We start from the raw sequence: 12932 nt of genomic DNA on the forward strand, positions 1-12932 counted from the left end.
TTCCTTCTGGCTTACTTCACTCTGTATAATAGGCTCCAGTTTCATCCACCTCATTAGAACTGATTCAAATGTATTCTTTTTAATGGCTGAGTAATACTCCATTGTGTATATGTACCACAGCTTTCTTATCCATTCATCTGCTAATGGACATCTAGGTTGCTTCCATGTCCTGGCTATTATAAACAGTGCTGCGATGAACACTGGGGTACACGTGTCTCTTTCCCTTCTGGTTTCCTCAGTGTGTATGCCCAGCAGTGGGATTGCTGGATCCCACTAGAAGTTATAGTTTAAAAACCCACTGTAGAAAAAATTATTCCAATTTAAAGACCCAAATGCAAGTTCCTTAAAGACAGAAACTATATACTCAAACTACATACTCAATCCTCTGACACATCTCGTACAGAACAAGGGATGGAAGATGTTTCCCTTTACAGTCGGCCATTTTAGAATCTTCAAATGCATGCACAACAAATGTGATGATAATAACAAAAACAATAATCACAGCTAACATTCACTGAGTGTGCCGGTCACTGTGCTGATAAGCACTTTATTCATATTTAATTTAATCCTAGGAGACCTCTATGGGGTCTGAATATTTCAATTTTATGAATAGGGAAATTCAATTTTAAAAAACTTAAATAACTTCCTAAAGCTAACAGGTAGTGAACTGAGAAGCTAGTCTGCTATATTCAGAATTATCTGAGGGTCTGACTACAGCCCTATCCTGAAGTGCAGTTAAACGGCTTACCTAGCTGGATGAGATGCTCCCCGTATCAGTGGTGAACACACAGTCTCTATAGGAAAGCTTAGTACAGTACATGTCAAAGATCTTTGATATCCTTGTGGATATTATAAAAAGTGTATTTTAAATCTATGACTCCCATGGGTCACACTATTGCTAAAGGGCAAACACAAATAGTTGTCTTTCTTAAACAAGAAAAATGAAACATTAAAAGGTATCATTTGTTTTTAATGCTTCTATAAATTTTTAGTAAAGTTTTCTCCTGTTAAAAAAAATCTAGCCAAAACATTCTCATAATTATGCTAATATAGTATCATATTGAGTCATAAAGATTTGAAATATGTCACCATCTATGAAAGAGTTTTTTCCAAAACCAGTATGAGAATAAAATCCTCTTTAACATGTGAATAAACATCTACAGAAAGTTGTTCTAATAAATGTTTGACTTCCAGAAAAAGGAAGGAATTTCTGACACATGCTGCAATGTGGATGAACCTTCGAGACATTATGCTAAGTGAAATAAACCAGTCACAAAAATACATGTACTGTATGATTTCACTTAGGTATGCCGAGCAGTCAATATCATAGAGACACAAAGTACAATGATGGCTGCCAGAGGCTGGGGGTAAGGGAAAATGAGATTATTGGGTTTCTTAGGAATAGAGTTTCAGTTTTACTAAACAAAGTTCTGGAGGTTGGTTGCACAACAATGTGAATAACTGTATACTTTAAAAAAGGTTTAAAAGGTGGTAAATTTTATGTGCATTTCACCATAATCAAAAATAAAAATCAAACAAGTTTGCCCTATATTACTATCATCTTTTGAGTAACATAACATATACCAACTAGCTAAATCAGAATCTCCTTCAATTTTCTTTGAAGGCATCAAGAACAGTGGTGAAGAGCAGGCTCTTAAAAGCTGGGTTTGCATGCATTCAAATCCTGACTCTGCCACCTATACCTATAAAACTGAGAACAAGTTACTTCACTATGCCTAAGCTGCCTCATCCATAAAGTGAAGATAATAAGCAGATGGACAACTGTGAGGATCAAGTAAAAGAACACAGTACCCAACACACATTTCTATTAACTGCTAAGCCATAGGCTCTATCTTATCTTTTAAGGCTTGAGCATATGCTAAACACACATTCTTCTGCAGTTCTACACTCCATAATCTCCCTTTGTCCAATGTCACAAATAAGCTACTTGAAAAACTCTTTTAACACTCCTTCCAAATATACTGAGGTATTCCTCAGATTCCATTCTCAGCTTTCTACTCTTCTCATTTGAGACACTTTGTTCAGTTTATAGCTTTGGCTGCCAACACAAGATGACTACTAAATCTCAGCAGAAATCTCACTCCTGAACTCCAAACCCTACATTCAAGTATCTACTGAACATCAACACTTAATTAACAACCTGTGGGGACCACAAATACACTGTGTCCAGACCAAACTCAGCATCTTTGCCCTATAACTCAATCTTTCTCAGTGTTTCTTCTGCAAATTCCCAGTAATACAAATCTGAAATGTAGATTCTCTCGAATCTCCTCCACTTGATAAGGCGTCAAAGTGTGTTTGATTTTCTAAGTACCTCTTAACTCTACTTTTTCCTCTCTTTCCACATTGCCTCTAACCAACCTTAGCTCAGGCTCTCAACATTTAGTGCCCAGATTTCAGTGCTAACCTTTGCTTCTATCCTTACCCTCTATAAGAAGCTTTTTGTGGTATCTGCCTAGCTCACAAACCTCCCTCTTATTCCCAGAATGTCCCTTCCTCCCCACTTTCCAAATACATACACACAGGAATTGGAGCCTGACAGTCAAGTTTAGAGTAGTCACATCTGATTAGATCAGGGCAGGGGATCCCTATCCCATCATGGACAATGAGGTTCTCTCCCACTTGAAAACTGAACTGGGATTTAAAGACATCTGTGGAGATTCTTGGAGTATGGCTGAAACTGCAATATAAGGCAATTATAGGAAGATAATGTTCAACACAGGCAAAAAAAAGCACAGAAAAACCAATCTACAGAAAGAGAAGAAAAGAATGAGGGAGAAAGAGCAAGGAAAAGCAAGAGACAAGAGCCCTTGTTCAGCTTTCCACTCAGTTCCTGAAGTCCAGAATGCCATAAGATCCCTGAACGATCTCTCTGTACTCATAATAAAGTATCCCTCCTTTAAATCAGACTGCCTTAAAAGTGTTTTGAAAAGAAGCTTAATTAATACATCTACTTAAATCTGTTTTTAAATGCATATTAAATCTTCATACTGCCAGGAGGTAGTCTTATTGAAACATTACTTTAACCCTATTTATCATTTATCCATTTATCATCTTTTAATGGCTCCCTATAGTTTTAACCTCCTTTAACTGTCCAACTCTTGTTAGGACTCTTTGGCTTTATCTATTGTCATATAAACTCATACACTGTAAGTAGAGCCTTTGTATATGCTTTTCCCTTTGCCTCAAATGCTATATATTCTTGCTCCCACTGGATTAACGTACCATAAGACTTTGCTGAAATGACATTTCTACTAGGAAGTTTTTCCTGAGTCCCTCAGGGTAAATGAGATGCTCCACTCTATTCTCCCCTATAGCACCCTGGTCAGAATTTTATACAGAAGCGTTCTGATCAAATTAGCCATTTACTTGTCTTCTATTTCCTCAAATTAGGAACCCTTTCATCACTGTATCCCCAGTGTTTAGAACATAGTAAACATTCAATAAATATTTGCTGGGTGAACACATGTTCTACTTTCCTCTCATGAGAGAAGACTCTAACTACTCTGCTATATACTCATAAATGTTCCTCTGCTATACACTCATAAATGATATTTAGAATTTCAGGATTCTTAAATGGCCTACACTTTTGGAAAAATTTATTCCATCCTGTGTTCTAAGTGATTGTTTGATTTGTCTTAATTCAGTTCAAAAATTATTATTTACTTCATCTGTGCTGGATTATTGCAATAACTTCTGACCTCCATTCTCAGGCTGACAGAACAAATATTTATCACATATGAAATCCATGCCTCTTAGTCAATCCTCATTGGCTAATAGTATTATCTTAAAAAAATGAGTAGAGAGACTCGGTAATGCTTTAAAACAAACAAAAACACTGTCAGAAGACACAGCTATTTGATTTGTGACAGAGCAACAATTTTTACTCAGGTATGCCTAACTCTAAAGCTCTTTCCATTGCCAACAGCTAGTATAGCTGAAATACTACCAGACAAGCAGTTGAGAGATGTAGGCTCTGGACCCAGAATTATTAGTAGTTTGCCATACAACTACAGGCAAGTCATTTAATATCTCTGTATCTCCATTTTACATCTATGAAAAAGGAAAGGATAATAACATCTTCCCTACTTAACCAGGGTTGTTTTCAGAAACAAGTATGTCAAAGCACTTTAAGAAACAAGAAACTTTTAAACATCGTAAAAGACACATTGTTTGATTCCCAAATTCTATTTAATCTTTTATTCTTTTTTCTTTAATTCTTAATTCTTCTCAGTTCATTATCAATAACAATTACTTTTATTCATGCCCACAGAACACTGACCAATTAATAAAGTTGTGGTACCTTTCCCATCAATCTCCTCTATTCTATTCACATTTGCACTGTCACTTTTTCCTCCCTGAAAGAAACTGATATTCACTCCTGAGAAATATACATTTAATAACATTAAAAATATATCCTTCTCTAGGAAATAAGCAAATAGTTAATGTACTGTAGAATCCCCTAAATAACAAATGATTGGTCTCTTACTTCCCACTTTTGTAAAGCCTAGTGATTTTATGCTTATTCTGACATCTTTCCCTTATCCCATGAAAAGACATTCATTATTTTCAAGGTTAAATGAGATCTAACACTTTTCTTAAATGCTTTTACATAATCAAAAATATACATACCTCATCTACGAAGTTAATAGCATCAAACCAGTCTTGAAGAGCTTCAAGGCAATATCTAACAACATTTCGGGTATATTCTTGAGTTTCCTAAAATAATAAGCTTTATAAATTTACAGTATATAAATATATATATGCTCAACTTCAAAGTATATGCAATGTATAAAAATGGTTATGTGTATTATATATATGTAAAATAATAAAATATACATATTTTCAAAATAACCACCTTTGCCATTTCAAGAAATCATCATTTCACAAACTAATAGTAACAATTAGTGATAGTCATAAAAATTAAAGAACACAATATATCACCCTCTATATAATATATTCCTGAAAATGAATCAAAGCTGAAATAAATTTATGTGATGTAAATTGGATTCCATTTCAAGAGATCCTAAAAATGTAAGTTCCCTACTGTTATTATTGGGTGGAGTTTCTTTTGGAATGATAAAAATAAAAGTTCCAGAAATAGATGGTTGCACAACACTAAGAATGTATGTATTTAATGTCACTGAATTGCATACCTAAAAATGGGTTAAAGCAGTAAAAAAGAAAAATTATGTTATGCATATTTTGCCACAATAAAAAAAAGAGGGCAGAACATATGAGTTCTATAAACAGCCTGTGAATATCTTAGCTTGCAAACGACTATGTTCCCCTTAAAATAAGGGTACTGTGGAAGAATACTGTGGGCTTCCTGGGTGGAGCTAGTGGTAAAGAACCTGCCTGCCAGTGCAAGAAATGTAAAGACTCAAGTTCGACTCAGGGTCGGGAAAATCCCTTGGGGGAGGGCATGGCAACCCATTCCAGTATTCTTCCCTACAGAATCCCTAGGACAAAGGAGCCTGGCGGGCTACAGTTCATAGGGTCGCAAAGAGTCGGACATGACTGAAGTGACTTAGCACACACACACGAAAGAATATTGTAATGTTTTATGGAGAAATTGATTCAGTGAAATGGGAAAGTATTAAGTTACACAGAAAATTAAATCATGATAGCCTCTCTTTAAAAAAGTAGGCAAAGGATTTGAATAGACATTTCTCCAAAGAGGATCTACAAATGACGAATAAGCACAAGAAAAGATGCCAACACTATCAGTCATTAGGAAAATGCAAATCAAAGTCACAATGAGATACCACTTTATACCTACTTGGATGGTTATAATTTTTTAAATGTAAAATAAGTGTTGGCAAGAATATAGAGCAACAAACTCTCATACATAGCTGGTAGAAATATAAAATGGTGCAGCCGTTTTTAAGTTAAACAGAGTTACCATGAAAGTGAAAATGAAAGGTGCTCAGTCATGTCCGACTCTTTGCGACCCCATGGACTATATGGTCCATGGAATTCCCCAGGCCAGAATACTGGAGTGGGGAGCCATTCCCTTCTCCAGCGCATCTTCCCAACCCAGGGATAGAACCCAGGTCTCTCGCACTGCAGGTGGATTCTTTACCAGCTGAGTCACCAGGGAAGCCCACAGAGTTACCACATGACCAAGCAAGTCTACTCTCATATACCCAAGAGAGTTGAAAACATGTATTTACACAAAAACCTATACAAATGTTCACAGCAACATTACTGACAGCAGCCAAAACCTGAAATCAACCCATGAATGGACAAATTAGTGTGATATACCTATGCTATGGAATACTATTTAGGAGATTAGTGGCTTCCAGGAAATGAGACAAGGTTGGAACTGAGAGGCTGAGTTTTCTTTTTTGGCAGGGGGTAGGAGCACAGGGTTAAAAATGTTCTGGAATTAGTGGTGACAGCAGCACAACTTTGTGAATATACTATAAACTACTTAACTGTATAGTTTAAGAAGATTAAAATGGGGAACCTCATGTTATGAGAATTTTATCTCAATAAAAAGTTTTTTAGAAAAACATTTTAGGGCATCAATGTCAACAAAAGGTACCATCACTGTCAAACAGGTCACTGTTGTGAAGAAGCAAATGAAAACAATGTGCTTACAACGCTCTACGTCACGCTCTAGCACTGTATCTGACAGGTGCTGGTTAAGTGCTCCAAAGAGTCATGGCCAGACTCAACTTGTGTCTAGCTTGCAGTAATCTAAAGCTTGCCACTAGATGGAAATTTCACAGCTTATTTGTTCCCGTTTAGAAAGCAAAAACTAGTGACATTCTAGAAATGTGCCATCCCTTTATCCAAGCTATCTATTATTAATTTAGTATAACTTGTTCAATGATCCCTTAGCACTTTTAAGAACCAAATAGCATACAAGGCAATCATACAAAGAAAGTAAGCTATCAGGTGAAGTTCCCTTTTTTATTGCTAATCCTTTAGTTTTACATTTTATAATTAAAAAATATAAACAAACAGCTTTTCAAATACTTTTTTTTCTAGTTTACAGTTCTAAAACCTCACAACACTGCTGCTAAAAACTCTAGACATTCCTCTTTAAGAGACAATTATAGCAAAGTGATAAAAAGCACTGGTTCTGAAATCAGATGGATTTGTTTTCAAACTCAAGCTTCTACTTGTAGTTGTGTAAATGTGGACGAGTTGTTCAACCTCTGAAAAAAAAGGGATGATACTACCTACTTTTAACAGATGCTATGAAGATTAGATAAGAACATAACATAAGGAATATAGTATAAGAATAAAGTCTGGCATAGTATAGGCTTTCAACAAGAGAACATCTTATCTAGGACCCAGATGTCCCTTTAGCTGACAAACTCCTCTCTTAAGTATTACAAGATAACATGAGCTCATTTTTCTCTCTGTCATCTTCACTTCTTAGATTAAGGGACCCAAAATACAATGAAATCCTGGCCTTCAAAAATGAAAAATTACTACTGCCTGAAAATAATGATTTCTCTTCATCACAGAAACACAGCTTCAGTCTTATAATCCAAATGCATCCTAAACAGTTGTCAGAATAATCTTCCTAAAATACTGATCTTTTCATATCAACATCAGATCAATCCTCTCTCCAAAGGCAGCATCTTTTCTGTTGGCTTATATGATGCTGCACTCTTCTGGTTTTTTCTCCTTTCCCTTCCTGACATTTAAATGTTAACTTTTTCTTCAAAGTCCATTTCCCTTTTCTCCCAACTTGACTGCATTCCATCCCCTGGCAGTAAATGCCATTTTTATTCCCAAGGGTCTAAAAGTTATATCCCAGCCCAGACTTCTTTGAGTACAAAACTCATATATCCAACTGCTTATTTACTATTTCCACTTGGATGTTTCAGAGGCATCTCAAACTTAACATATCTAACTCTGAAAACTTTAAACCTACTTTTCTATTATCTTTTTCACCTCTGTAAAATTATCTCCATATATAGCTACTCAAAAATTTATCTAACTCATCAATAACATATACTCCATCACCAGCCCTTTTGGTTCTACCTTGAAAATACATCTTTAACATTCAAAATGCACCTTTAATACATCTTGAATTTCAAACCTGAAATTTCTAGAATATTACCACAGCATCTTAACTGGTCTATTTGCTACTAGTCTTGATGCTCCCCATACTCTCCTCAATCCAGTCTTTCCAAACAAACAGAAGGAACTTTTAAATACAAGTCTGATCACATCAAACCCCTACTTTAAAATATTCACTGGCTTCTCCTCAAAATTAAAGCCAAGGCTTATTAACATGATCTATAAGAACCTGCATTAATAATCTACTCTCTGCCTATCTCTCCAATCCCATCTTATTCTCTGGCTCCAGCCACAAACTCCTTAAAAAGACCAATTACTTTCTTATTGGGGGTAGGTTATTTCATACCATCTCCCCTACTACCAGCCCTAATCCCACTTTTATTCATATAGCTGGCTTCTTCATATTTTTTCTTCAAAAAGGCCTTCCCTGATCCTCAAATCCATCAGTCTCCACACTCGTCATTCTCACAGTAACCTGATATTTTTCTGTAGAATATTTACAAACGCTTACAAAACAAGTCTACGTGCTTACTTACTTAATGTCTATCTCCACTACTAGACTGCTCCATAGAGCAAGAACCACATCTATTTGATTTGTCTGACACCCAAAACCCAAACATCTAGATACCATCTGGCATAGAACAGCGTTCAACAGACTTTTTTTTTTTTCAAATAAATGAACAAACAAATCTCATATTAGATGACAGGGTTTTTTTTTTAATAAATGCTACAATGGAGATTAAAGGAGGTACTACAAAAACAGAGACTAGAATCATAAATCTGAAAGAAGTTAAAATGAGCAGATTACATGTCAGCTGAGTCTTTGAATACAACCTCTGAAAAGCTAATACTAATGGCTTTTCATTCCAGTTAGAACTGCTGCTAAGATCCTGCTGTACACCAAACAAGTCAAAATCTGTAGCAGTGACACTTAGGCACATATATATTTTTAAGCTTCCCAGATGATCCTCATGTAAGAGAAGCACTGGACTAAGCAGAAAGAATGAGCGCATATGTCAAAAAAAAAAAAGGACTAATTTGAACAAAAGCACTGAAATCAAGAAAGGAACTGCATGCTGAGGAATAGTAATCAAACCAATGAAGGTATGGAGGTAGATAGGGTATAGGAAAGCAAATTATGACAAATACATTGAAGACAAATTGTTGAAGTTCTTAAATCCCTCTACAGGAAATATGGACACTATCCTGTAGACAGAAAGGAATGTGAATGATTTTTAAGCAAAGGAGAAATAAGCACAGAGCTCAGAAGTAACTTAGATATTAGGAAAGACTAGAGTAGGAAGACTCTAGAGGCAGAAAAGTCAGTTAAGAAGTTACCTTAACAACCCAGATTTTTTAAATACTGACATAAATAAAACAGAGGAAAGAAGTGGTAGAGAGAGACATTTCTGGACAAAAGAGAGAATTCACGGTATCTGATTATAGTTTGAACACAGCTGGGGAGGTTTCTATATTGGAAAGCTGCATCATTTATAACACCATACATAAAATGACATAAAGGACACAGTATAGACACATGTTTTTAAAAAGTTAGTTAGGAACCTGAAAAAACTCATGTACCTATAAGGAGAATACCAGAATATTCTGACATTCTACACTGAATAACCAGAGCTATTGGAAATTTGAACCTGGCTAGCCTGTAACAAAGTTGTGAGTCATCTGTATTAAGAGAAAGCTGGAGTCATGAGAGAAAATAGAAAGCCACTTAAAGAAACACATACATTTAAAGAATATATGTAGAAGAGTCTCATAATAACCCTGTGAGTAAGAGCAGGCTTTGCTGTCCCATTTCTGTTTTGTTCCCTTTAGGTTTTTAAAAGAAAAAGTCTGAGAAGTTCAAATAGTTTTAAATGAGTTGACCAAGTCACCTAAGTTGAAAGAGGCAGAACCAAAAGCACTATACAATCTTTTGCAGCATGCTTACTGGTACAGGCTAGCAGGTAGGACTTCACGCGATCCATACAGCAAAATCTTAAGTCCTTAGTTTCATAGGGCCAGGAGATAACATTTTTCTGAACTATTCAAGGATCCTGGAGACCCATCAAACCAATACTTTAAAATGCAAAGGTAAATATATGTATTTTTATAGAAAGACAAAAACACATGCAATTATAAGTGAGCCAGGCTTCTCTGGTGGCTCAGACGGTAAACCGCCTGCCTGCAGTGCGGGATACAGGGGTTTGATCCCTAGGTTGGGAAGATCCCCTGGAGAAGGAAATGGCAACCCACTCCGGTACTCTTGCCTGGAAAATTCCATGGACTGAGAAGCCTAGTAGGCTATAGTCTATGGGGTCTCAAAGAGTCAGATGGGACTTCACGTTTCTTAATCAATTATAAGAATTTATGTTGTTGTTATATACTCTTAGGTTCTTTTCACAAACAAACAGGAATTGCATGAAATGTATATTGATTTTGTTCTTGGAATCTTAAAAGTGTAAACTTTACTGCAGTTTATCCTCATCCCTTGAAAGATAAGAAACATTAGGTAACTAACTGATAATGGATAAAATGAAACAATAAAAATGAATGTGAAGCTACAAAGACTATTTACAGTAAGGGAAGGCTAGAAAGATCTGATAATTCATTTACATAAATCAAGTCCAACCTACCTAAGAATAATAATTACTGTCTTAGGTCAACTTTCACAGAGCTGAATTCAAAATTAAACACTGCATATTATTACATACAAGTAAACAAGTCAATGTTTCCACAAATCTTCTTCTTAAAATTATTTTAAAGGTAAATACAGAAATTAACAAAAATATTTTCAACATACCCTAACTTTACAGTGTGATAAGAGTCCCCACATTGGCTGTGCACAGGCTTCAAGTTCAGCAGCAAAGGCAGCATAGTAGGTCTGAGATTCAAACTCCACATGCTCATTTAGTTCTCGCTTATTTAAGTTCATACCTTACAAAAATTAAAACAGATATAAACCATGCCGAATGGAAACAAACACCTACACTCAAAATTAAGTAAAATACTTCCTCATACCAAACAGATTTTAATGTTCACAAATGGCATAAATGACAAAATATGTACAGAAATTAATAAATTATTAAAAATAAAATAGTCTGGTCCTTTCAGAATTCTTTATAAACTAGACTTTCTTAAAAACATTTTGTGAATTATCTCTTTCTTATATAATATAATTGAATATATTAAATAAACTCAAAACTATTTTAATTGGCACTGGTTGAACTTTTTATGGAAGTGTTAACAATCTTTCTTATAAGAAAATTTCTAGATTAATGCTTTAAAATGCTTTTTAAAATTACACTGCTATTTCCTATATAATAGTTTGACTTTTTTCATAACTCTGATATGTTTCATGAGCACTTTATTAATACTTACAAATATCAATTAAAATGAGACATTTCACGTGTAACTGAATGATGTGCTATTTATTATCTTTTAATTAGTGTCTGATAGTTTACTATTAGTAATTTTGCAAACTAAAAATAAATAAATAAGAAAAAAACTGAAATTCATACCTTGAAAGAAAGATACAAAGTTCATCCATGTCACTAACAAACCATGGTCCTCCAAAAATCTCTTAGCCACACTTTGATGAGAAAGGATATTAATAAAATCACTGACAAGAGGCCAATAAGTGTTATTCTTCAGCAATGCTTCTCCACAATTCACTACAACGTGTAAACTATTTTCTTCATCTAAAACAGACACAAACACATACACCCAAAAAAAATCGCTTAAAAAAAATAGCCTGATTATCAATGATAAAGATTATATATTTTAGAATCAGAGTCACCTAAAGTCAAACCCCAACCTGACATTTAATACCTATATGGCTTCAGGTATATTACATAACTCTGAATCAATTTCCTCACCTATAAAAATGGGGAAAAAACACATATATTAAGGCAATTAAATGAAACATTAACATAACACTTAGCACATCATTACAATTATTATTAATACCTGTCAAACATATTACACAATATTGAGTTATGAAACTATAAAATACATACATAAACTTCTTAAGCCTTAAAAAAAAAAAAAAGCCTCAAAGTTTAAACACATCATTGGAAGGAAGCGATGGGGAGGATTAGGCTTGTATAAAATCTTTACTATTAGAAGTTATAGCATGTATGTATTAGCTCTCTTGACCTATTTCCCTATTCCACCTTAACTGATTCACTGGACAAACAAGCCCCCGGTTCCTACTGTAAAACACATTAATACCCATAATACAAAGAATGCTCAAAGTTGAGCCTATTCCAGACTACACAAGACCCAAGGTATATGCTTATCCAGAGTCTGTTTTGTTTCTGTTCATACTAATTGTTCTTTGCATTATAATCATAAAATTTAAATCACAAGTATATAATCTGATAAAACGCGAATGCATAAATAGAGCTATTATAAAAGCTGGATCATAAGCTTTTGAAAGACAATAAAAGTGCTTAAGAAAATCTTGGAGGAGAAAAATCATAAGAGTACAGAAGACTTTCAAAACTCAGACTGTTTCATAAAAATTTTTATGTTCTTATTCTACTTTAAAGAAACTGAAAATGGAAATCACAGGTCCTGCTTTACAAATGTAGTATATACAAGAAGGATAAAAGAGAATTCCAGTAAAGAATACAATAACTTACAAATGCTCTGCCCAAAATGAAAAAACTGGAGAACAAACAACCATTCTTATGATTTAAGTTAAAATCCTCTGTTTCAGATATCTATGTATCATTTTTAAACAATTCCTCACTCTAATCAACTTTCTAACTAACCACCCTATTGTCAAACTCATCAGTGAAGAGGGCTTCTACTGCACTCCATATTTCTATAAATTAAATTTAGGTTTCATTCCGTGAAATTATTTT

At 34.6% G+C, this 12932-nt stretch overlaps 1 protein-coding gene across 1 annotated transcript in view; it reads right to left on the reverse strand.

The window, feature by feature from the left end:
• The window catches only part of UBR3 (ubiquitin protein ligase E3 component n-recognin 3), a 205240-nt gene that overhangs the window by 122558 nt on the left and 69750 nt on the right, over positions 1–12932 (reverse strand). The window contains exons 9-11 of the mRNA XM_059878117.1: positions 11583–11762; positions 10865–10998; positions 4654–4740 (exon numbers count right to left, since the gene is read on the reverse strand). Coding sequence (XP_059734100.1) covers positions 4654–4740; positions 10865–10998; positions 11583–11762 — 401 coding nt within the window. The remainder of the gene's footprint in view (positions 1–4653; positions 4741–10864; positions 10999–11582; positions 11763–12932) is intronic.

Source organism: Bos taurus, chromosome 2, assembly GCF_002263795.3.
Source record: "Bos taurus isolate L1 Dominette 01449 registration number 42190680 breed Hereford chromosome 2, ARS-UCD2.0, whole genome shotgun sequence".
Lineage (NCBI taxonomy): Eukaryota > Metazoa > Chordata > Mammalia > Artiodactyla > Bovidae > Bos > Bos taurus.